Genomic DNA, 24,134 nt, shown 5'->3' with positions numbered 1-24,134 from the left:
TCCGAACCACCGCGACTCTGACTTGGTCAAGCGGTTGAAGAGTGAAAATGTTTATGAACGCATCATGTCAAAGAAGAACAACTGGTATGTTATTACACTTTTATTCCAACCATTAAAAAGAATGGCATTCACGTCTCTAATGACGTAATACAGCGCATCTTCTGTCAGCATTGTGGAAGAGTCGTATCGCGAGCGCTATTGCGGGCCACCCTATTGGTCGACGCTCCTCGTCTCGCCGTCATTCCAGAGTTTCGGCAGAAAAACGGCGCACAGTGAGTCAATTCCTCTCGCCGATGACTAAACCGACAAACTTACACACCGAGCAAGTGATCCATTGGCGCATGTTAGCGTCAATCATATATTGGAAGTTCTCTATTGGTCGGTGTTCACGACAGTCATACAAGTAAGCGTTCCATTGGTAGTTCTCGTATTGGAGCTAGTGGGTGTTATCGGCGTGGCAACGTACAGAGGAGGGGCTTTAGGGTCAGACAGGAAAAGAAAGGAAAGCGAAGACGCTCGAGCCACAAACGGTAAATGTGATTCGTTTTGTTGAAATTAAGATACCCATTTCATTGAGAAACGACCGCATGTCTTTTAGTAAGCTTCGCTCAAGGGATATTTAAAAATAAATTGTGTGATGAGGACACTCATCCGGCAGGCTGATTTTGTTGGTTGGGGCTGGCTGGGCGCTACTACCTTCGCTTCGTGATGACGGAAATGGAGGGACAACAAGTGAATAAAAGGTCCCTTTTTGGAAGCACTGATCTTTCTGTTATTGTCATCATACTAATAGTGACGTTTCCACGACGTGGTGTTAAAACGAGCCCGATTTGTGGTCTGTGATTGATTAATGGTGCCGTCCTGCTGGCTGTGTGTCATTGGGTGTCGCCTCTTTGGCCTCATCTCTCTCCACGAAGCTCAGATGAAAATCTTCACGCAACCGTGACATTCGTACAACTTTGACACACATCTCCGTTGATTAATAAACCGACTCCAGCACATCCGGCTGCGCGTTCGCAAACGTTCGGCGAAGATTCGGGGTCAGTCAGTGTGAATCATCATCATCATCGTCATTATGTACGTCTCCAACGAATTAAAATACAGAATTTTGAGTGACCAGCCTGTTTTCAGAGCTAAAAATCGATTTTTGGTTACATGATCATGATTTGCGTAACATCGTGTGGGTGGTAATTGCTGAGTTAAAAAAAAGTGTACAAACCCGTGTTTGACTTTAATTGTAACCTGTTGTCGTCAGGTGGTGGTTGACGTGCTTGATACTATTGATTAGAGTAGAAGAATAACACCAAGTAAGAGATTTTTTTAGACCTTTTCCACCAGCCAGTACTCACGCCGTACGGCCAGCCGCTCGCACAACCGCACTTGGTCTTGGAGGTATGTGTGTGGCCATTTATTTATTTTCCTGCTCAGTTATTATTGAATACGGAGCCCGTGAAGACACAAGCGGTGTCGCTCGGTGTGTGTTGTGTGTGGAAACGGGTAGTTGAGTGTCTGCACTGTGTGTGTTTTCGCTTGATGAAAAATGTCCGAGGCGGTTTGGGTGCGGCGCGCTCGCTGCGTGAGCCAACACACTTTCATATACCTTCTTCTACGGGTTTCTTAAGGTAAAACTATCGATTAAATTCGCCACATAGCTGGGAAATTAGTTCGAGAACCCATAAACTTGCGTTAGACGCTCTTGTACGAGTATTATTATACGTGACTGTGTTTTTTTTTGGCGTGTCTTCCGGACAGGCCGCACTTCCGCGTCCCTGCGCGCCCGTCTCTGCCGCTTCAAAAAAAAAAAAAAAAGAACCTTCTGAGTTTCTGCCGTTTTCTATTCTCATAGTAAAGTCGGTGACACGTTTTTAGGCGACGTTCCCCCCCCAGAGCGTCCGGCTTTAACACGTCGCTAGAAAAGCCTGAGAATAAATATAACAGTTGCTAAGTGAATCGATACTCAGTACTTGGTTGCCGACTCGTTTCCTCCTCAAGAGAAAACAATTGACAAACAAAGTGAGTCGAATTTTTCTGTTTTGTTTTACTGCGCAAAATAATTTTAATTTGAAACCAGAGCAGTGTTACATTGATCTCTTGATCATGTCGTCTATGTCGAGTGGCGCTTGGATGGAGCGAGAGAACGTGGGTTGGATTCGCTGTGTTGATTTTCGCCGTTCCTGCGTTTGCGTGGGTTTCCTTGGGGTGCTCCGGTTTCCTCCCACCCTGCCACAGTTCAAGTACATGCAGTTCAGGCGGATCGGTGACGCGAAATTACCCCACGTCAGTGTGTATGTGTGGCTCTGCTGCGAGGCAGTGGCTGTGTACAGTGATGCCGGGATAGGCTCCGGTGCACCCCGACCCTGCTCAGGACACGCGGTGATTGGGATTGGACCGATGGATGATGATCTTATACGATGTTTGCACAAGTAGGAAGCCCCAGTTTAATGGAATTTTTGTGTAATATTAAGTGAAGTGTACTGTTTGGATTTACATTTACACTTTCATTTATGTAATAAAAATGACAAACCCAGATTTTTAGGATAGTGTGAATGGTTTGTGGGTGCTTTTAAATGGTTATTATTCTGTTGGTTCTTTACATAAAATACTTAATATCATTGTGGTACATCATATGCTGTAAATTACTGTTTTTTTTTTTTAATTATTATTTTAAATTCTGCTCCTGGCGTGTGTCCCAGTACACACAGAGTTCTGTTCCTGCTGAACTCTTGTTTAATTATGTTTCATCCAGCCGTTGCATGTATGGCATGGTTCTAGTAATGTTAACCAGAATGTAATGAAAAGGTCAGCACAATGTTTCCTGATATTCTCCCTTAAAATGAGTACAGCACAATGGCCATTGCTTTGTTTTAACAGTTACTGTTAATCATCTTATTTGATACAAGAATTTAATTTTCTTTTAATGTGTTTAGACATTGTTTTTCAACTTGCTCTGCTACATTTGCTGTTCGCTTTTTATTAAATATCTATAAAGTAGGATTCTAAGTTTCGCAATAGTCCACTTTCCAAAATACTTTTTCCATTAGTAGTAATTGATCAACACCGTTAGCCCCTCAAAAAATGAAACAATGTGCATAGACATTCCTAGAAATACATAGTTTATGAGTGGCTAGAAGTGGTGGATTACTTATACTCGGGTATGATTAAATAAACAAGCTTTTACAGAGCCTGTATTGAATTTAGTTTTACCAGACAAGTGTTTCATTATTACACTTTTTCTATGTCAACTTGTAGTAAAACTAAAATTTCACTGTACAATAGTTGAAATGGACTGAGGATGAATAGTTGTAAAATTCTATAGTATCTCAGTGCTATGTGTGGTTGAACAACAGTGAATGTTCTACATGTGAAAATCATATAGTTTTTTTTTTAATTACATTAAGGAACACTGTATTCTGCTGTGTCAATTTCTTGGCATGCCCCTTTGTATAATGGCTGTTTTGCTGTGATTCAGATGGCGGCTATCCGTAAAAAGCTGGTGATCGTTGGGGATGGAGCATGTGGGAAGACCTGTCTGCTTATCGTCTTCAGTAAGGACCAGTTCCCTGAGGTGTATGTACCTACGGTGTTTGAGAACTACGTTGCTGACATCGAGGTGGATGGTAAACAGGTAGCTATTGGCAATCGTTACGCACAACTTCTTTCTTGCCTTTTATGCATGTACGCTGTGTGGTACCTAGAATAGCCAAGGTCATTACTACATTGTCATAGTCAGAAATAGATAAATTAATGATGTGATTAAGAATGTCTTAGGATAGGAAGATTCCAATCTGTACTCTGATTAGATAAATTTGCCCTCTTTGTGCTTGTCAAGTCCAAAAGCCCCACATTTTGTTAACGTTATACTTAAATACATTTAGCTGTGCAGAGCTGGGGGAGTTAACTACTAGTTATTATATTGTATTATAGTAATGACATGAAATTTTAAGAAGGCCAGATAGTCGATAGTTTGGCAGATTTGATCCGTTGCATTTAAATATTAGCATTTTAATGCAGGTTACATAGCTAGGATCCAATTAGTAAGCATTTTAAGAGGATTTATGTAGAAGAGGTGCCATTTCTCATTTTTAAGGTGGAACTGGCTCTTTGGGATACAGCTGGACAAGAGGACTACGACAGACTCAGGCCGCTTTCTTATCCTGACACTGATGTCATTCTAATGTGCTTCTCCATAGACAGTCCTGACAGCTTGGGTGAGTCTGTTTATGTGCAATCCCATTCTTATGTACAGTTTCCCACTCTTAATGCGAATACATTTTCCTTGAAATAGAAAATTAAATATATGCCCACCACAAATGTGCGTGAATAACTGCTACGACTGGTGTTGAAAATGTTTAGATTACATTATAGATGATACATATTTAGAAATGTCTATAAATTTTATATTGTACAGAATACATGAATACTGATTATAATGGTCATACTTTACTATGAAATTCACTCGTGCTGCTGCAGCAGTGCCCAATACATGCCTTTAGACTATAAGAGGAAACCCATATGAACAAAGGAGAACAGGCAAACTCCACACAGACTGAGCAGGATTGAACTTGGGTTCTCTCAAACCGTCTAGGCACTGTGAAACTGCAGCTCTAGCCGTTATGCCACCACATCCGCCCAAATGCTGCATAAACAAATATATTTACGTATTTACATGATCATTTCATATCTCACGTGTGCCACCACAAGGCGACTGCAGTATTAATGTAAACAGTAACACAAATTTTCTGTAGCTTGGAATTTCTGCCATTGACCCTTTAGTAATTTTTCTTTTTAATGGAAGTCAGTTTATGTAAGCTGCATATTATGTGTCCTGGAAACTATGCGTATTTTTACTTTACAGATTAACAGCTTAATGTAAATTGTAAGAGGAGCTTCCACTGGGTGGTATAATAGCCAAAGGAGAGACTTGTAATCAAAAGTCCCTTTTGGAGAGTACAAACTGAATCTGGTGTTTTGTTACTGCCCAGTGTTGATACTGTGTTGTTACATTAATAAATGTTGTACTGGCTGTAGCGCCACTAAAAATGACCATTATCAAGGACAAGAATTCTGCTGTTTTGAGCCAAAGACCTACTGCAATAGCAAAAAGGGTAGATATTTTCATTTAGTTTTATGTCAAATTTTTCATCATGTGACAACCGTCCCCCCCCCCGGGATGCGTGTTTCACTGAGCAGTGTCATCATGAGGAAGACATACATTTGTCACATTCATACAAAGTAGTGCTCTCGTGCTGGGTACAGTAATGGTCTCTTTGTTATTAGAATAACACTGTGCGTGTTTGTAACAGAGAATATACCAGAGAAGTGGACCCCCGAAGTGAAACACTTCTGTCCCAACGTCCCTATCATTCTTGTGGGTAACAAAAAGGACTTGCGGAATGATGAGCACACACGCCGGGAGCTGGCAAAGATGAAACAGGTACCGAGACCCTAAAAGGTCACATTTGCAGTATTTACAAACCCTTACCCTAAAAACCCTTATGATCAGAGTAATTTCTATTCTTGGCTTATATATTGAACCACCTTTCACTTTTTGTTTTACAAGAGCAAGTTTCAGTACATTTTCTAGCTGAGCCTAGTATACTTTGTGTACCACAATGCCCAAGACCCGCTCACCCTAAAGGCCTGTTATTTACTTTTTTGTTGCAACTATTTGCAGAATACAAAAAAAATAGGCTGAAGAGCTGAAAATGTAATGTGTAATGAAAAGAAAAAACATAAATCCATTCTCTACAAACTTTAACCTCATGTTTTATGTTTTGACATTTAGTAGCTTTAAAATGAAAAAGTAGGACTTTACAAGACTGCTCCGCACTCACAGCTCAACTAGGCTTCCCAGTCTTTAGTGTAACATGAATATGTTGTAGTTATAGTTGAACATTATTGGAGTTATTTCAGTGCAATGATAATCTCTTTAACCCATAGCAAGAAATATAGTAAAGTGCATTGGCACAAAGCCTTGGGGGACACGTAGCAGTCTTGGTCGCCACTTGAATAGGAAGCCACTCAGTCTCTAAGGATGACCACTGGGATGCAGATTGGATTTATAGTGTGGCTGTGGTCTATGGCTTAATAGCTATTTATTAGCAATGAACCATTTTCCATTTGTCTAACAGGAGCCGGTGAAACCAGAGGAGGGACGGGATATGGCAAACCGCATCAATGCGTTTGGTTACTTGGAATGTTCTGCCAAGACGAAAGACGGTGTGAGAGAGGTGTTTGAAATGGCCACCAGGGCAGCACTGCAGGCCAAGAAACGTGGCAAGAAAAACGCCTGCCTCCTGCTATAGAGAGATGGGGATTGGAGGGAGAGGCACGGAGAGAAGGGGGAGTCTAACCAGGCAATGGAGGATTGGGAGGGGCGGGGAGAGGAAACAGCTGTCTCCTGGGCAGGTTTGCTAAAGTCTTTAGGGAAATGGGAGCAAAACGTTTATGAAACACGGCCAAAGGAATAGAGACTCTCAAGGAGGGATAGTTCTGCAGAAAAAGGGAGGATATATTTTAACGGCCAAGCTTCTGAAAGATCACCGCAGTCTTCTAGAAATGAACTTATTTTTTAATCATATTTCCTGTTATTATATCGGAACATTTTAATTAGGTGTCTGATAAAAGGTGTGAGAAACAGTCTCTAAAGGCTTAGGATGGATTGCGGAGATGCTTGTCTGAAGTTCACTTTTTGATTCCTTGATTTGTATTGTTTCTTAATGCCATTAGTAATCCCACATCACCGTTTTAGAAGGAAAATATTTCCTAAAGCTGATAACTTTGTAAATCCTGTTCCCAGTACCGTGACTCTGGCAAAGTTGGCAGAGAACGTGATTCAGTAGTTCTACTGGAGGGCCACAGTCCTAGTTTTCCTGAAATCATGTGCCGGAGACATTTTCTTGTTTCCTTCTGTCTTAAGAAAAAGTTAGTGCTACTTTCAGTGTTTGTCTGTTTCCGTGTAAATGTGTGCTGAGACAGACAGACTAAGCCTCTCGTTCCGTAGTCCAGTACCAGTTACCTCCCCTCCTTCAGTAGTCGACATAGTTTGAAGTAAGGCCACTGGGTGAAAATGTTATCACTATAAAGGTCTGCTTTAATAGTGTATTGAACCAACCAGCAATTTCAGATTTATTTAAGTAGCTACATTCTTAAAAATGCCTGTGCATATAAATTGATTATTGCATAAATGAAAACCATGCTAACTCATTCTGGGTGAATGTTTTATATTCATCATTGTAGATTTAAAAATTAACTAATCGAGGAATTTTAATGGCCATCTCTTAGATGCTTAGATGGACACGAGGGAAAATTGAGCAAATGTTAGGAAAGTAACCTCTGATGTGAATTACCAGGCATGCTGGCAGGTTTTGGAAAGGGCTAGAAGTTTGTGTTTGGTTATATAAGGTTTTGGAAATAGTCATTTATTTTCTTGCCTTTTTATTTTACTGCCTGAATATGTCAGGCTTGTAATGTTGGGGGGTGGGAGCCTAGTTTGTAAAAAGCTCTTCTCTCACTCTCCCCTCTATAAAAAAAATAAAATGTGCACCTCCCTCCATCCTTTACTCAATTTGCCCCTCCTATTTTGTCTTTGTTTTCCAATGATTTGCTGTTGTACTGTATATTTAACCCTGTGACAAATTCTACTGGCTTGTCCTGTATCAGTTATGCCTCTTTTGCAAAATCTAGAACCATACCTTAAATTTTAAAAAAGTAAATAAAAAAAACAAACTAAATGCTATACTATGAGTAACTTTTTAAGAAATGAGAATCTTAACACTTAAATGTAAGGAAAATATGGAAAGAGAAATCTTGAATAACCTTTTGTACACAAATGCATCTTGGAATTTCCTCAGTCTGCTTTTAAATGTACTTTAAAAATAAAATGTTTTTAGGGTATTCAGTGTTCTGTTTTATAATTTATATGATGATCACTTATTCTTGCCTCTAAATTAGATTGCCAATCATACAAGCAAAGATAAATTCAGTACAAGGCACCACGCTAGCCCCAAAAACATGATTTTTGGTACATGTAAATTTAAGTTTCCCAAAACAGATTCGACTACTGGATGGGCATTTATGGCAAACGTAAAAAGTGCTGCTGCTGAATTGTGTAATACTGTGTTAAAAGATCAGGACTTCAAACTTAGTTCTATCAGTTCAGAATCAGTTTCACTAAACACCAGGCTAAAAGCTGTCAGACAAGATGCCTAACCCTTGTCTTGAGAAGAGAAACAAGTATTGAAAAGGCTTGTGTGTGACTCATTGGGGCCATGTGTACTCTCCCTTTGTGTTTCCTGCTTCTCAGCCCTCTAGTGACTTGGGGGTCCTTTGGGTTCTGTTTGTTGAACTCAATTTACCGTGTTGTTCCATTCAATGTTCAGAGTGAGGGCGAGCAAGAAGAAAGCGATTGCCTTAATGTGCAGCATTCCAGCCGTTTTATCTTTTGTACAAAAAAAGTCGTCCAGATAGTCCAGCTGATTAGCCAAGGCTGTTATAATGACTAGACTTGCCTTAGACTGTCCCAGGACTAGAACTCCCACAGTGAAACTCCTGGTCACATTGATTTTATCACTTTTGCTGGTGAATATAAATTTAGTCACACAACAGCTCCCTGACTCATGCACTTATGAGTATCACATCAAACTATATTACCTGACAGGTATTTAGTATTTTTTTTTTTATCCATAATGCAAATATACCAATTGATGTTGTGCACCCACAGCTAGCAATCATGCACAATCTTATGTTCACTTGGCTCTGGCCAGGATTCTTCACGTTTTATTTACAGCACGTGATAAATAGTACTCCCAGGGTGACTCCACACAGGCACATAGACAAAGCATCCCCACACACACAGGCTGTTGGCCACTCTGCTCTTTGCAAATTGCTCCATGGGGGGGAAGATGATGTGCTTTGTGCCAATCCAAGAGACTCCAGTGTTGCCATGCAGCCTGCATAGCTGTCAGGGTTGCTGACATTTACATGTATATTTATTCATTTAGCAGACAATTTTCTCCAAAGCAATGTACAACTCAGTGTAAACAAGACTGCATTCCACCAGTCGACAGACACACGATTCTCCCAAGTACACTTACTCCAAGACTTTTTTTCCAGTGTATGTCACACAAGCATCTTGATACAAAACTGATGAGGAGCTTCTCAGCCACTCCATGTCACATTTGACTGACTTTTCAGGTAATAAACCCACCCTTGGTCTCAATTAAATTGGCAAACAGGGGACCCACTGTACTGATCTGTTTTAAAGGTCCCTAAAACCAGTGACTTCCTCCCAGCACAATTCAGATCTTACAGCATAGCGAATTCTCCCCATGGTTTTCTTGGTTGTGTGTTCCGTCTCCATCAGTATTCACAGAGACTTGTGCAACCCAGTCACAAACTCCTGGTAATAAGGCTCTGAAATGACAAGATGAAGGGAATGTCTACAGACGTCAGAATAATCGCCATTTACTCATTGTGTACGGACAATATTTTTGTTTTTCAGGATAACATTCAGATCTTCAAAAACAAAACAGAAAGCTATTGCAAACATACTGTATCATGCAGTTCGTAAATGTGTACACAGCAGCTTGGCAAAATTAAGAGTGCTGCAGTTTGCATTCGACCAACTTTGTGCATGGTGCACTGTGTTGGCGATTACTTTTTTCACATCCCTGTATACCTATGCATGCGCTTATATTCACCTGCATCAGGATGTACATAGGAGTGTCTAATGAGGAAGTCCAGAACCACCATGGCACTGTTGGGCTTGAAATCCTCACTGACCAGCACCTCCTTCACCTGAACACAACACACTTCATTTTATTTTCAGTTCCTCCAATTAGTCCTACGTAAAGGGTGCTTCGTTAGAATATATCTGACCTGATCTAGGGGCCAGAGGTAGAAATCTTGCACCTCTCCATCCCCAATTTGAGGACGAAATTCAAGGGGCAACTTGAGGTCGAACACAAACTGGCTCTCTGGAAACACCCCATCCTCATCCTCGTAAGTATAGCTACAAGATGAAACAAGTGGCGAGATTTACTTACAGTTCCACTCCGTTAACGTGCAAGACTGCGGATATACAGTACGTTGTCTTGAGAAGAAATCACCTGACGGTGCCCACAGGGCAGGCGGTCTCAGCAATGCATGCTGGGATGCAGGCTTCCTCCTCACATTCCTTTATCAGGGTTTCTTGCAAACTGGTTCCTGCAGCCAGCCCCCCAGCTACCTTCATACACAAGTCACATAAGTGTTTCCAGTGCAGTGCATTCTCTTAAACACGGGCACACCATATTTTAGAAAATATCCTCATGCCGGCTAAATAAAAATTTAAATTCCATCATTTCCTCACTACATACCAGTAGTACACCAGTACTGTACCCATTCCAGTTTAGCTCTCAATTTAAACAGAAAAACCTTACACAGAATTCGACTATTGCAGTACTGACTTAAAACAGTTATTCTTGGTTCTGGCTCCAATGTGGTGGAACGACCCCCCCCACTCAGAACTGCTGAATCTCTGTCCACATTTAAAAAGGCTCTTATATTTACAATTATTCATTTAGCAGACGCTTTTCTCCAAAGCGACGTACATCTCAGAAAAATGCAATTTGTACATTAGATTAGGAGAAAGAGAGACATAGTTGCTAGATATAGCATGATTCTTAAGTAAAGTTGGTTGTTTCTTTCCACTACTCACACTGATGTTCATCGCATGAGTAGGTACATAAAACTCAGGATAGATGATTCCTGATCATCTGCCTACATTTTTTTTTCTTTTTTTTGAGATACACAAACATTTACTTACAATACAGGAGTAGCGGCTGTGTGAAGACTTATCTGGGGATGATAATAAAGTCATGATGCATGAACATTTACACCTTACATAAGTTTGAGAGATCATGGGCGAAGGGAGTCCGGAAAAGGTGAGTTTTCAGACCCTTCTTGAACGCAAATGCGTTGAATCTTAAAATTCACCTCTTCCAGACTCACTTCTCCCATGTTCTCTTAAGTTCATGTAATGTGTAAATGTTCACGCACTATAACTTTGAGATCATACCTGTTAAACAACAGATAAACCTTCATGCAGCTACTCGTGTAACGTAAATGTTCAAAAAAATATATATTTAGGAATGTGATCAGGAGTTGTTGATTTTCGGAAAAAGTTTAATGCAGCTACTCGTGAATATTGGTTCATATGGTGGAAAGTAACTAACTGTACTTAAGAATCACGCATCTGCATCTATGTCTCTTCCTGCTAATGTAATGAACACATTGTATTTTCTATGAGATGTACATCGCTCTGGATGAAAGTGTCTGCCAAATGAATAAATGTCAGTGAAATTAAGAATTATATTTTGGGACAAACATGTGCACACACAGTATTTGATGCGACACAACACATTTTACTCGTTCCGGCCATGATGTGAATTCTCTACCAAATTGTCCAGTGTGCCAGGGTACGTTTGCTTGGTGCGGGAGCGCCGCGAAAGCCACATTGTCACCGTGCCGTCCTCCTCCTGCCTGTAGCCGTTCACATGGACCCCGTACCGCTTCACTCCGAACAGACCTCAATGTGCAGCAGGGAAAGAAAAGGGGAAAAAAGCAGCGGTCAGGGGTTCAAGCGGTAGCCATGACTGCAAAGATAAAATGTATTGTAATGACCCCGCGTTACTGTTTTAGGAGGGAAACTCTTAAATGTAAATAGTTGCATTATGGGAAATAATGTGAAATGTGGGTGTGCAACCACTGGGGGTACTTAAGGGGAAAATGATGGGGTGACTGTGCCTACCAGTGTGTAGGAAAAGAGCTGGGGGATACTAAGCAGGCTGGGAAGGCTAGCTGTAGGCTTACAGGGAATGGGGTCCTTGAGAGCATTAATTCCCTGATACTGGTGTTCAAATAAATTGTTTGTGATGAATGCTGCCTCTGGGTCCTTCTTTGCCCCATCCAAGCCTATGGTGCTGTGTGCCACAGTATTTTTGGCTGTTTCACTCTGGTTTCTGCTGTAGCATCTTCAAAGGGGGTAACTTAGTGGCTTGTTGTGCCTCCGCAAAAGACTACCCATAATGGAGAAACTTTACAGGTACGGGTTGACCGGACGTCCCGACTGCCCGTGACCCCAGTGCTTGGGTGCGGAAACGATTAAGCACGTTTTTTGGAATTGCGGTTATGCCGGGACAGTCTGGTCATCGGTTGAGCCCTTGTGCGGAGAGTTAGACGGCGAGATGGCACCGACTTTTGATAATATCATGGAGGGACTGTTCCCCAAGGTAAGCAAAGTAACCTCCGGTAGGATTTGGTTGATTGTGAGTTTGACAAAGAAAGAATTGCGGAATGCATGCATTAACCTTGTCCGAAAGGGGTTGAAAATGGGAGCTTATGCTGCCTTTTTGAAAATTCGAGCTGAACTGAAGTTCAGAATAAAGTGGGATCTGATTGCCTGGGGTTAACACGAGGCAAAGGACAGATGGAAAGGCCTCGTGGATAAATGTGTCTGAAGCCATGAGGATGGACGTCTGCTTTATGGAACTGCATTCTTTTAGAACATATTGTGCTTTCTTGTATCTTACCCCTTTGTATATTTATTTCCTTTTATATTTGTTTGTGTGGTTTTTACTTGTACAGTATTTATTCACAGATTTTAGTAGTTTTGTGTTGTTGGGTTTGTGCACTTTTAATTTGTGTGGGTTTTATTTGTATAGCGTTTTATCTACAGGTTTTAATGGCCTTGTTTTATCAGGTGATTCTGTGCACTTGGAGTTTTTATATTGATGACTACTCGTGTGTATGTCTGTTTTGTATTTATTTGTCTGTTTTTAGGGGTATGATCAAGTTTTATACTGTAATTTATAAGTATTTTATGTGTTTTGAAGGAAGCATGTATTATGATATGATGACTTCGGTTGAGCTGCTACTGGGGGACAGTCCTTTTGCGGGTATGTTGGTGCAGGGAAGACATGGCTCAGTTATATTTTTTGAAGCCAGAAAGAGGATTGTTACGGGAAAGACTTTGTCTTGACAATGTATTTTATGTAACGGTTGTTTAGTAATTTTGTTGACCAACTGTAGGAAAATGGTTTTGGGTTTGTTTGATTGTTGATTTTTAATGTTTGCTTTGGTTGCGTGTATTATTCATAACTTTATTTAATAAAGTTTGGGGGGGGGGGGGGGAGTTAGCGGCTTGTGTGTAATCAGCTGTATTTAAAAATTAGCGTGAATAAATTTGTACTGAGCATTATTTCCCTGTGTGCAGGTGTTTAATAAAACGTTCGAGATGAACGCTGCCACTGCGTCCTTCTTCCATCCATCCATCCATCCATCCAAACCCAGGGCGCTGCGCGCCACAGCATGATTTAGTTAAAAGAAGAGAAATTGCGAACATACTGGTGGCGGCTCTCTCCATGCACATGAGTGACTGGTCGCAGAAGCGTGGCATGACTTCGTACTTCTGGAGCACAAACAAACAAGCAAACAAACGAACAAACGAACGACGTTTAAGAAGGGAGCGGTGGGGGGCGCGCGCGCGCGCACGCGCACACACTTTCTCAGTGCCATCATGTGTACCGACCATCGCCCCAATCAATGTCACCTCATCTCTCCAGCCTCTCAAACAGGAGAACGTGTCCTCCTCCCTGAGCTGCTGCAGGACGGTGTTCACGGCCTCCGACCTCTTGCGGTAGGAGTCCAGCGCGGGACACAGCGCGACGGCTCCGGCCTCCCCTGAGCCCGACGACGTGAACACTTCGGGGAAGCGGGTGAGTTTGGACGCAACCACGGGGGGGACCCATCCCACCTGCTGCCCCTCGATCACGAACCGCCGGCAGCGGACAAGGCTGGAGCCTAGTAAAAGCACAAGAGAATTTGAATAAAAAAAAAGGTGAGCGTCACTAGAATTACGCCGAAAACAATATTTATACGTAAATAAATCACCGATTCATTTCACAAGACACTTACATTGTAAGTTACAAAATATAATAATATTAACAGATAGTAACAGCACTCAGCGTCACGTGAATGTGTCCAAACACTGTACCTGCCTGGCAAATGAAAGTTATTCATGCGGCATAGCAGCGCGAGAGCTTTGTCTGACCAAGGCAGCAGAGACGTCGCCATAGCAACAGGCGATCGTTTGAAAATGTCCGCTCATGAAGGATAGGAAGGCTGTCTTTGCAGACCCACCATATAATGGTTTGGTGTTAAGTGAGCGGCAGCAGATGATGAACGTCCGGTTTCTGTTCGTCCAGAAACAACTTGAGACCAACTGCGCAAGCGTGGGTGATCTGTGCTGTTCCGGGATCGTTTTAAGTGACCCATAGATCGATAGACATGAAATGCTTTAACTGACAGCTATATAACCTTGAGGATGGAGCATTTGTCTGTACAGAAAAGTGAAAACATGAGCGTTCTCTTCACTACGACGCGTTCAACGTGACTTATTAAATTAACGAAAACATGCGAATACGAGAGTAATTTGAACACAGGCCCTCGTAGCGTGAATGGCAGCTTCTGTAAGCAAATCACCGTTTAGACCACAATGCGAGTCCGCCCCAATTCGTCGGAGAGAACCAATCAGCAAACGCGATGTCTGTAGCGCCATATTCGGTAGGAAAATTTAAGGTGCTACGCAAGTTTGTTTGACTAATTACGAGGTTCCGTATTGAAAAGATGATCTAATAAAAATAAACGTGTTTCGAATAATACGATATTATCGGTTCAGAATTAAATGCATGCAAAATTGAATTTATATCTGGTCATTGAGTTGGACATGTTTAAATATTGCAATATTCTGTCTAATGTACTCCTATGTGTCTATGTTCTGGGTCACTGTTTCTGCCGTTAATTAAATAAGTGAGTCTGGCACAATTTTTTGCATTTGCATTTGCAAACAAAACTGTCTGTATACCTCTGAATGTTTGCTAGGTTCCTCCACAGGCAAAGAAAAATACAAATATAGTCTGGTTGGTTAAGTACAGATATGGTACAAATATAGTTTGGTTAAGAATAAAACAGAATACATTAATTTATACAAAAAAAGAAGGAACAACTAAAAGGTGACAAATATCGAAATACTCCAGCTACTGCTGTTTTTCCAAATACTGACTGCAAAACAAACATCAGAGGTTAAAAACAACTATTATAAATATAACATGAAGAATAAAAACAAACACACCCACACACTTTCAGAACCGCTTGTCCCATACGGGGTCGCGGGGAACCGGAGCCTACCCGGCAACACAGGGCAAAAGGCTGGAGGGGGAGGGGACACACCCAGGACGGGACACCAGTCCATTGCAAGGCACCCCAAGCAGGACTCAAACCCCAGACCCGCTGGAGAGCAGGACTGTGGTCCAACCCACTGCGCCACCGCACCCCTAGAATAAAAACATGGAGCTTTAAAATCCTATAACTTTAAAAGTGTTTTCAGTAAAACAGTAAAAACATGAATACAGAAAACTAGAACCACCCAAGCCGTATCTTAAAACGTACCCCTCCAATGTTACGCTATCATTTTGTGTTAAAAGAAACATATGCGCAACACCATAAACACACACATTCATAAAACATTATTAAATTTAAAGTACGATTAAAACAATATTAAAATAAATCAAATAGTTTTTCCAAACAAGAATCCCCCTAATCCCTGCCTGCCAGGTGGGACTCGACCCCAGGCCCCGATGAACTGAACCTAGGGGGAAACCCCAGCCATAACCAGTAAACCCAAATGATCAGGAACCACGAGACAGAAGAGGGAATCGTCTGTCCTTTGGAGAGGTGTCCATCAAAACTGCCTCGCCCAATGCAGTACCGGTGACTGACTCAGCCTTCCTCTTGCATCTCTTCTATCTCCTGGTGACTCTCGAGAACTCCTATCCTAAACTCACACACTATGGGTGACTTATTCACCAATCAAACTGAGCAGCATGTCTTTGGACTGTGGGAGGAAACCAGAACACCCGGAGGAATCCCACGCGGACGCGGGGAGAGCATGCAAACTTCACACAGGCTGAGCAGAGATTGAACCCACATCCTCTCACCCCACCCAGGCGCTGTGAGACAGCACCCTGTATGTAGTTTCTTTAGTTCTGTATTATACTCTAAAGTGAACAAGTCCCTGGTTTTGCTTTTGATTTTCATTATAAACCCCTTTTTCTCTAAGAAACATGCCATCCTTTTGCCTTCATCGACCCCACGTGGCCACAATACACATACTGTATTGTAACGACCTGCGTTACTTGTATTTAGGAGGGAAACACGTCTAATGTAAATAGTTGCATTATGGGAAATAATGTTAAATGTGGGTGTGCAACCACTGGGGGCACTTGGGGGAAAATAATGGGGTGACCGTGTTTCCCACCATGTTCAGGGAGAGTCTGGGGCCGCTAAACAGGCCGGGAAGGCTGGCTGTAAGCGCAGGTCTTGGAGGAAAGGGGGTCCTCGGACCAAGAGTGTTGTTTCCCTGGTGCCAGTGTTCAAATAGACCGTTTGTCGTGAATACCGCCTCCTTGTCCTTTTTTGCCCCCTCCAAACCCACAGCGCTGTGCGCCACAGTATGTACACATATTATATAAAATACTGTTATTGTCCTGTCCGGGTTGTACCCCCCAGTCTTGCACCTAATTATTCTCGGATGGGTTCCAGATCCCCATGACATTGCTCAGGACAAGCAGTTCAGGAAAATCAATGGCTGGATGATCACACTGTACGTAAAGTTTCTGTTTTAAGAGCCATCTCCTTTTACATTTCTCACACAGAAATAACTCTAGTTCATGTACAATGTTACATTTACATTTGTTCATTTAGCAGACGCTTTTCTCCAAAGCGACGTACATCTCGGAGAAAATACAATTTGTGCATTGCATTAGGAGAAAGAGAGACATAGTTGCAGACGCTTGATTCTTAAGTAAAGTTAGTTTCTTTCCGCTGTATGCACCAGTGTTCATCGCATGAACAGCTGCATAAAACTCAGAGTAGACTATTTCCGATCACCTTCCTACAATTTTTTTTTGAGATACACAAACATTTACATACAATACAGGAGTAGCGGCTGTGTAAAGGCTTATCTGGGCATGATCATAAAGTTACGGTGCATGAACATTTACACCTTACATGAACTTGAGATCATGGGCGAAGTGAGTCTGGAAGAGGTGAGTTTTCAGACCCTTCTGAAATGTGGACAGAGTTTCAGCAGTTCTGAGTGGGAGGAGGAGGTCGTTCCACCACACCGGAGCCAGAACCGAGAACCTCCGAGCTTTACCTTTCATGCGGGACCACCAAGCGAGCAGAAGTAGATGAGCGAAGCAGTCTGGTTGGGGTGTAGCGGTTGATCAAGTCTTGTAAATAGCTGGGAACAGTTCTATTGATGCATTTGTACACAGTAAACAGGATTTTGAATTTGATTCTGGCAGCTATAGGAAGCCGGTGCAGAGAAATGAGTAGAGGAGATACATCCGAACGCTCTGGCAAGTCAAACGCAACTCGTGCAGCAGTGTTCTGTATCAGTTGTACAGGTTTGATGGCAGTAGCGGGAAGGCCAAGCAGGAGAGAGTTGCGGTAGTCCAGACGGGATGTCACAATGGTCTGGAGAAGTAGTTGGGCAGAATCAATACATTCTAAATATAGATCAGTTGACAAAGTTTTAGCATTTCAGTTTTCACAGTAGAAAAGCAGAAGTTTAAAAGGGAACTGTATGATTGTGGGAGTGGCTGAGAAAACAGGCCCTAGAACATACATTTTATGAATTTGATGGTTCTGCGTGGGTGTCATCTTTCTTATCGGTGTTGCTCTCATGCACACTTGCATTGCTCTGTCATGCCTGAAATTCTGTTGCTGCTGCTATTGAACGGTGAGTGAAATTTTTAATGCATGTTTACTGATGATTTTTCCTTTTACCTTTTCTTCACCACATTTAATTTAGCTTTTTTCACAGTACAGTCTCCATTTATATGTTTGCTATGGATTTGACTATGCAATCTCTTTATTTGCCTGATGAACGTCTTCACGAGTATGAAAATCATTTTTCTTCGGAAAAGTATTCTACTTTATGGAACAAAAATACAGTTATGTATTATTAAGTGCTTAACATTTGGCATTCTTTGACAAGTTATCAAATCGTACTGCAATCTTGTACTGTGCTCTGTGTCACTCCAGTCAGAAGAGCACTCTACAAAAAAAATTAAGTGAATTAAACAAAGTAGTCCACGTACATCCTGAGGTATGAATCAATTATGTTCTTTCCTCTTTGGGATTTTGTTAAGACAAAAAAAATCATGACTAAGCAAATATTTATGCAAGGACTTAAACATGTCTTAAGAATGCATATACAGCTGAGGAAACAGAAACAATGGTATAACACTACAAACACAACTAAAACAGTTTCTAAAAATAGTGCAAAAGGTTTAAGTCACTGATAATTGCTACAGAGAACAACCATTCACTTTTTCATTGTCTTAAGTTTAGCTTCCTTTCTGTTCAAGTTATAAATCTTATGATCGTCATATGACATCACTGACGTTAACAAATGGTGCATCTTGAGAAGCTTTTTCTACAGCTCTTTTTAGAAGTGGTTTTATAAGGAACTTGAGTACTTCCTTTTTCAAAAGATGTGCTAAGCTGACAATGTCCAGAAGTTACTGGGTATTCTTGTCTTCCTCCTTCTTGATATTATTACTTTGCATCTATCGTCAATAACCGCTTGTCCCAAGCGAGAGCCTAACCCGGCAACACAGGGCGCAAGGCCAAAGGGGGAGAGGGGACACCCCGGACGGGATGCCAGTCCGTTGCAAGGCACCTCAAGCAGGACTCGAACCCCAGACCTACCCAACAACAGGCACCGGCCAAACCTGCTGCACCACGTCTATTATTACTATTGTTTTTTTAATTGCATTTTCAATTCTTTAACAAAAATGGACTTACTTCTGTGGTCCTTTGTTACACTAGAACCAGGAAACATCAAATTAGTCTTTAATCCATATTCCCCATCTTCTGTGCTCCCTGTTGCACAAAGTCTTGATGTCTGTTATATTGCGAATTGTATTATTGTATTACTCTTAGATGATAACCCTTATCAGTCCAAACCATCAAGTACTCGACAGACATATTCTTTGACCAACAATTCATTCTGTGGTCTTTCCTGGCAGTTGCATTTTGCTCTTCAACACTGCTGTTTTTATTAGTGTAAATCTATCTGAATCATTTTTCAACGTTTTGGCTTGTAGACAAATCGGTAAGACATGCAAAACTTTTTTTCATTAGCTTAGGTGTTCCTCCTTTGCCAGTTTTATATTGTGAATGTATGTAAAAGTAATTTTATCTATTTAAGGAAAACAAGTGGCATTAATTATAAAAATTTAAAGAAGAAAAATTGAAAGTAAATAAATGAATTAGCGGCATTATTTTTTAGAGTTCTGAAAAATGTACCACTTGGTAATCAAAAATACAAAAAACTTATAATGCAATAGCCTACTGTGCCAATTTGATATGGCTAAGAAGCTAAAGCAAACGACACACTCCCTACACTTCAATCTCCAGTTCTGCAAAATGTGTTCCTCACGTAATCTGATTCGATGCATGTTTCACCCTCCAGGACACATTTGTGTTTACGAATCCATGAATACAACACAAGGTAAATGGTTTAAATTGTGTTTCTAAGTAAACCAAAAATGCCAGGACTGAAATGTTTAAGTATATTTAAACATCTATTAGATACACATTACCAAAGAAAAGCAGCACATTTTTATCATTATTAAGATAAATTCAGTAATGCTCACCTTCCTTCCCTCATAAACTATGGTGTATTTTTTTCCCCAATCTGTGTCAGGGGCAGCACTAGCTTTTTTTGGAGCCCTAAGAACAATTTTAATTTGTCCCATTCCCCCAGCATCATCGACATGGCAACATCTTTCTAAAACTGACTTCATTTGATTACAGTACAATGACTCAAAGTATGTGTGTGTGTGTGTGTGTGTGTGTGTGTGTGTGTGTGTGTGTGTGTATTTATATATATATATATATATATATGGGGGTGCGGTGGCGCAGTGGGTTGGACCATGGTCCTGCTTTCCGGTGGGTCTGAGGTTCAGGTCACACTTGGGGTGCCTTGCGATGGACTGGCGTCCTGTCCTGGGTGTGTCCCCTCCCCCTCCGGCCTTATGCCCTGTGTTACCGGGTTAGGCTCCGGTTCCCCGCGACCCCGTATGGGACAAGTGGTTCAGAAAATGTGTGTGTGTGCATGTGTATATATATAAACAGGTTTGTTTTTATATATTTATGTAAAAATAAAGACATCCTGTTTGTTGCATGTGGTCATAAATGAAGAGACATATTTTTCCAGTAAAGCAAGTATTTTAATGACACCAAAACACAAAATTACAAAAACAGTCTAATTTAGTAGCTGAATTAGTAGCTGAGCAAAAGGTAATATAGTTGTTAAAGCTGCTTCCTGCATTTGAAGGATCAGGTTTATAATTCTATTTATAACCCCCCCCAAATTGTCCTTGAGTAACGCGCTTACCCTGAAATACTCTGGTAAAAACTATCCAGCTGTGTAAATCACTATTTCTTTGGAAAAAAGTGTCAACCAAATGACTAACTAGATCAACCATTACTATTGTAGTTTTAGTAATCAGCAAATATATGTTGCTGCTTACAGTGTCAAATAACATTTTTTCAAACTTTATTGGACTGTCATTTCTTCCCAGACATATTTAAACAGCATCTCAGTCCCAATACAACAGAAGTGACTAAAGTATTCAGCAGCAGTAGCATCACAGAAGGTATTAAGAATGGTAAGTCTGCTTCCAGAACATGAAGAAAGTTCTCTCCCCCCCTTGCTTTTAGAATTAATAAATCCATCAGGAGATTTCAAGATATGCTGTAGTTATTCACTTTATTTAGTTATGGATTGCCTGCAGTATTAACATTCTTATAACACAATAGATTAGTATGATACTTCAAAAAATTTTATTTTCATGCAAAAAATGCTTTTATGTGCAACTACGCACATGCAGGGCTGGTGACGCTGGTCATGGATCTTTATTTTATGAATGGGGAACATTGTCATTGCATAAGAAAATCATGCATCACATGAAATACACTAGTGAAAAGTATTTTTTTGTATTGCAATGTCATATCCCATTCACCTTTTGAAACCAGGATTATGTTACTCATGTGTTTATTTCTGTATAAGTGTGCATTAGCTTGATAACAGTGTATATCTGTTTTCAGAAACCTCATACCTCTATATTGTGTATGGATTAGTAGGAGTTGGAGTGTTTGGAGTCTGTCTTTTCCTGTTCCTGGCCTGGAAGACCAAGAAAAGTAAAGAATCTGGTATGACCAAGTAAAGTATACTTGCACTTCACAGAGCTGCCAGTTCAGGGAAAGGTTAAAACTTTATAAACTCAGACTTTGCAGTGGAAGGAAACTTCTAAAATTCATGTCTACTGTATATTTAGACATCACTTGTGATTCCACACATAACAGATACAATAAATGAGCAACATTCACTATCTGTGACTGCATTTAATTGAGTTCTTAACTTCAACATAAGAGATTTATCTTGGAGAAGGGTTTGATTTCAGTTTGTATTGACAGTTGATGCACTCATCCCCTCAGTGATCCTCATGAAATACGACGACCAGCCAACGCAGGACTTGGACTCAGAGCCAGACTACGTGAATCAGATGGAAGAGAGTGGCCATGACTACTGCAGTGTGGACCTGCATGCTGCAGATGAGGATTCAGCAAGTGAGGATGATGATTATGTTAACACAAACACAATGATAGCCTGTGAAGCCTACCACAGTGACAGTGACAGTGAACCAGACTATGAGAACTCTGCATATCTTGAAAAGCAGACTAATTAAACAACAAGGTTGTAATGCAGGAAAGACCATATGCCATAGTCACTCGGGGCATGCCTGGGCTGTAGAGATGCACAAAAACCTTTTCTAGCTGTATTTGTAGCCTTTGAAAAGATTGCATAAATCACTTTTCATTGACAGCCTTGTGTTTGGCAAACATGCACAGAAAAGAAGAATCTATTATGAAAGGTGACCTCAGATGAAGCAGCGGGGTTGAAGTCCTAGGTTCATCAATACACCTCAGAGGCAAACCAGTATGTGTTTGTAGATGCACTGAACTTCATTGTTTTCTGAAATTCTAGTTTTAACTTTTATATCACACATCTTGAGCCAGAATTGGCAAAGCAGCTGCTAGTAGGAATTGCTCAGTCTCATTGTGAAAGATGGGTGGGTAACACTGAGGGACAGCAGAATGGTTTAGCAATATGACTTAGCATAAAGTATAAGCATTAACTGAAGTGTGACGTTCCCTTTGTAACACAGAATTTTGTCGTACTGAGATTCTATTTGTGTTTATACTAACCAGGTCCTTGAGAAGGAAAGCCTTCAAGACCTGATTGGTCAAACACTTAATTCCCCGATATAACACTCAGTGCAACTTCTACAGAGAACTGTAATCAATGCTAAGTCATTGTAGTATTTTAATGGTGACAAAGCTGGCATAGTTATTTATGAATGATAAATATGAATATAGTGTCATTAGTATTAGCTCAGGGAAATGGTCAACAGAGCAAAGGTGACACCCAAATGCCCGGTGAAGCTGTAGCTAATACTATTATTAGTGTTGGTAATAGATATTACTGTGTGTCAGTGAGCTATAACTGCAGAGGAAGGCCATGTAGCTGCTCCTGTTTCCTCCTTGCAGCACAACTAGCCTCTACACTCCTACTCTGTCCCAGGAGCTGGTTTTCACTGACTGGGGAAGGTGCAAGATGATATAGTTTGGATTTGACAGTCTAGGTACAAAAATTGCTGTGTTACATCTTGCCACATTACTTACCATATTGAAAATGCACACACAACAATACATCCCATCCCTGACTTAATGGGGTGAACCCATTCTGTGAAAATGCCATCAGGGGATGTACCTAAAAGAAATGTTTCACCAAAAATGAATCAGAAAACTAAAATAAAATGTATTTTTATGTATGATAATGACAACATCTTTTTTAAATATTTGTAATAAAAAGTATTATTTGTACCAGGGTAATTCAAAAAGTATCTAATGTTTGTAAAAAAAAAAAAAAAAAAAAAAAAAAAAAAAAAAAAGTGCTATAGTGGAGGAACTCTAGTGGTTGCTCAGACACGGGAGCAGGCTTCAAGGTATGAAGAACTGGAGTGCAGTTACTGCAGTGGGGCAGGAAGAGTTCCAGCTATGGCACAGCACAATGTTGGGCACTGTGCACCTCGAAGAGCTGGTCTGGGCAGCGTTCCCTCAGCATGTTGCAACAATGCTCTGGGAAAGAAACATAAACTAAGTCAGGAGGTTGAGCGTGCAGTAATCGAGGAAGAACAGTTGACTAAGATGGTAGGGATGCAGTAGTAGGAAAAACAGATGAGGTGCAAACAAGTGCTAAAGTGTAAGGTCTTTTTAGGCAGAGCATAGGAGAGTGGGACCTCAGCATACTGAGTTCTTGATTCAGGAGGTCTATGCTGCCAAATCCACCTAACCTGTTCAGCTGAGGAAAGTGTATTCTTGAATATGCTCATTATGTCAAAAGAGTGGGACAATGGAGCACATCCACAGCAGGTGCTCAGGGTTGGGTAGGGATAGCACACCTTAGGACCTGCTGACTAGCAATGCAAGCCTGCATCATTTGTCAGGAAAGTTAAAACCTAAAATCAACACCAATTTAGGGCTCCTGTAGACTGCACAAGACTGGCAAATGATGGTTGAGTTAAGAAGGCAAACTAGATTTCCACTCAACATCTTAGATTTCTTCAAGAGCAGACAGTGTCCTTATGTCTGAAGCTTCAAGGCAAGTAATCTTGTTGGAACCTTCAGTCCCATAGAACACAGGCCAAGGAGAAGAAGAGGATGAAGTATGAGGTACTGGTCTAGTAGCGCCACAAAAAAGGTTTATAGCTGCACTGGTTTATTTAAAGGATAGCCATGCCTCATACTGATTTCTTCTACCATTTATTTCTCACTCTCTCTCCGACAGACACCGTAAACACTACAAAAAACAAAGACATAAAAATATTCAAGCATACATCTTTCTCTCAGTTTAAATTCTCTCATATTAATGTCCGTTAACACATCAGCATGAC

The 24,134-nt window shown here is 41.0% G+C and overlaps 3 protein-coding genes across 8 annotated transcripts; 2 read left to right on the top strand and 1 right to left on the bottom strand.

Moving 5' to 3' along the window:
* Positions 1-437: 437 nt before the first annotated feature.
* On the top strand, positions 438-7,896 carry LOC108939298 (rho-related GTP-binding protein RhoA-C). The gene is made up of 5 exons (XM_018760516.2): positions 438-530; positions 3,470-3,625; positions 4,088-4,208; positions 5,304-5,434; positions 6,132-7,896. Exons 2-5 carry the CDS (start codon positions 3,470-3,472, stop codon positions 6,303-6,305), a joined length of 582 nt encoding a protein of 193 aa, XP_018616032.1. The 5' UTR covers positions 438-530; the 3' UTR covers positions 6,306-7,896.
* Positions 7,897-8,371: 475 nt separating this feature from the next.
* tpk2 (thiamin pyrophosphokinase 2) lies at positions 8,372-15,092 on the bottom strand. Of its 2 annotated transcripts, XM_018760119.2 has the most exons (8): positions 14,040-15,089; positions 13,592-13,842; positions 13,387-13,450; positions 11,439-11,569; positions 10,110-10,228; positions 9,880-10,012; positions 9,702-9,798; positions 8,373-9,414 (listed from the first exon to the last, which is right to left on the bottom strand). In XM_018760119.2, the coding sequence occupies exons 1-8, from the start codon at positions 14,113-14,115 to the stop codon at positions 9,368-9,370; spliced, it is 918 nt and encodes a 305-aa protein (XP_018615635.1). In that variant the 5' UTR covers positions 14,116-15,089; the 3' UTR covers positions 8,373-9,367. The 2 variants fall into 2 exon arrangements, with proteins under 2 accessions (XP_029102201.1, XP_018615635.1); XM_029246368.1 differs by having other exon boundaries at positions 8,372-9,414; positions 13,387-13,842; positions 14,040-15,092.
* Positions 13,690-23,016, top strand: LOC108939029 (uncharacterized). Of its 5 annotated transcripts, none has more exons than XR_001966475.2 (4): positions 13,690-13,757; positions 20,700-20,786; positions 21,226-21,330; positions 21,616-23,016. XR_001966475.2 is itself a non-coding variant. In XM_018760123.2 (4 exons), exons 1-4 carry the CDS (start codon positions 19,480-19,482, stop codon positions 21,864-21,866), a joined length of 573 nt encoding a protein of 190 aa, XP_018615639.1. In that variant the 5' UTR covers positions 19,293-19,479; the 3' UTR covers positions 21,867-23,016. The 5 variants fall into 5 exon arrangements, 3 of the variants coding, with proteins under 3 accessions (XP_018615639.1, XP_018615638.1, XP_018615636.1); XR_003797147.1 differs by lacking the exon at positions 13,690-13,757 and adding an exon at positions 13,801-13,879; XM_018760123.2 differs by lacking the exon at positions 13,690-13,757 and adding an exon at positions 19,293-19,624 and having other exon boundaries at positions 21,262-21,330; positions 21,595-23,016.
* The last annotated feature ends 1,118 nt before the right edge of the window (positions 23,017-24,134 follow it).

Source organism: Scleropages formosus, chromosome 19 (assembly GCF_900964775.1).
Source record: "Scleropages formosus chromosome 19, fSclFor1.1, whole genome shotgun sequence".
Lineage (NCBI taxonomy): Eukaryota > Metazoa > Chordata > Actinopteri > Osteoglossiformes > Osteoglossidae > Scleropages > Scleropages formosus.
Note: the sequence above shows the minus strand (reverse complement) of the source record. Positions and strands in the feature narration are given on the sequence as shown.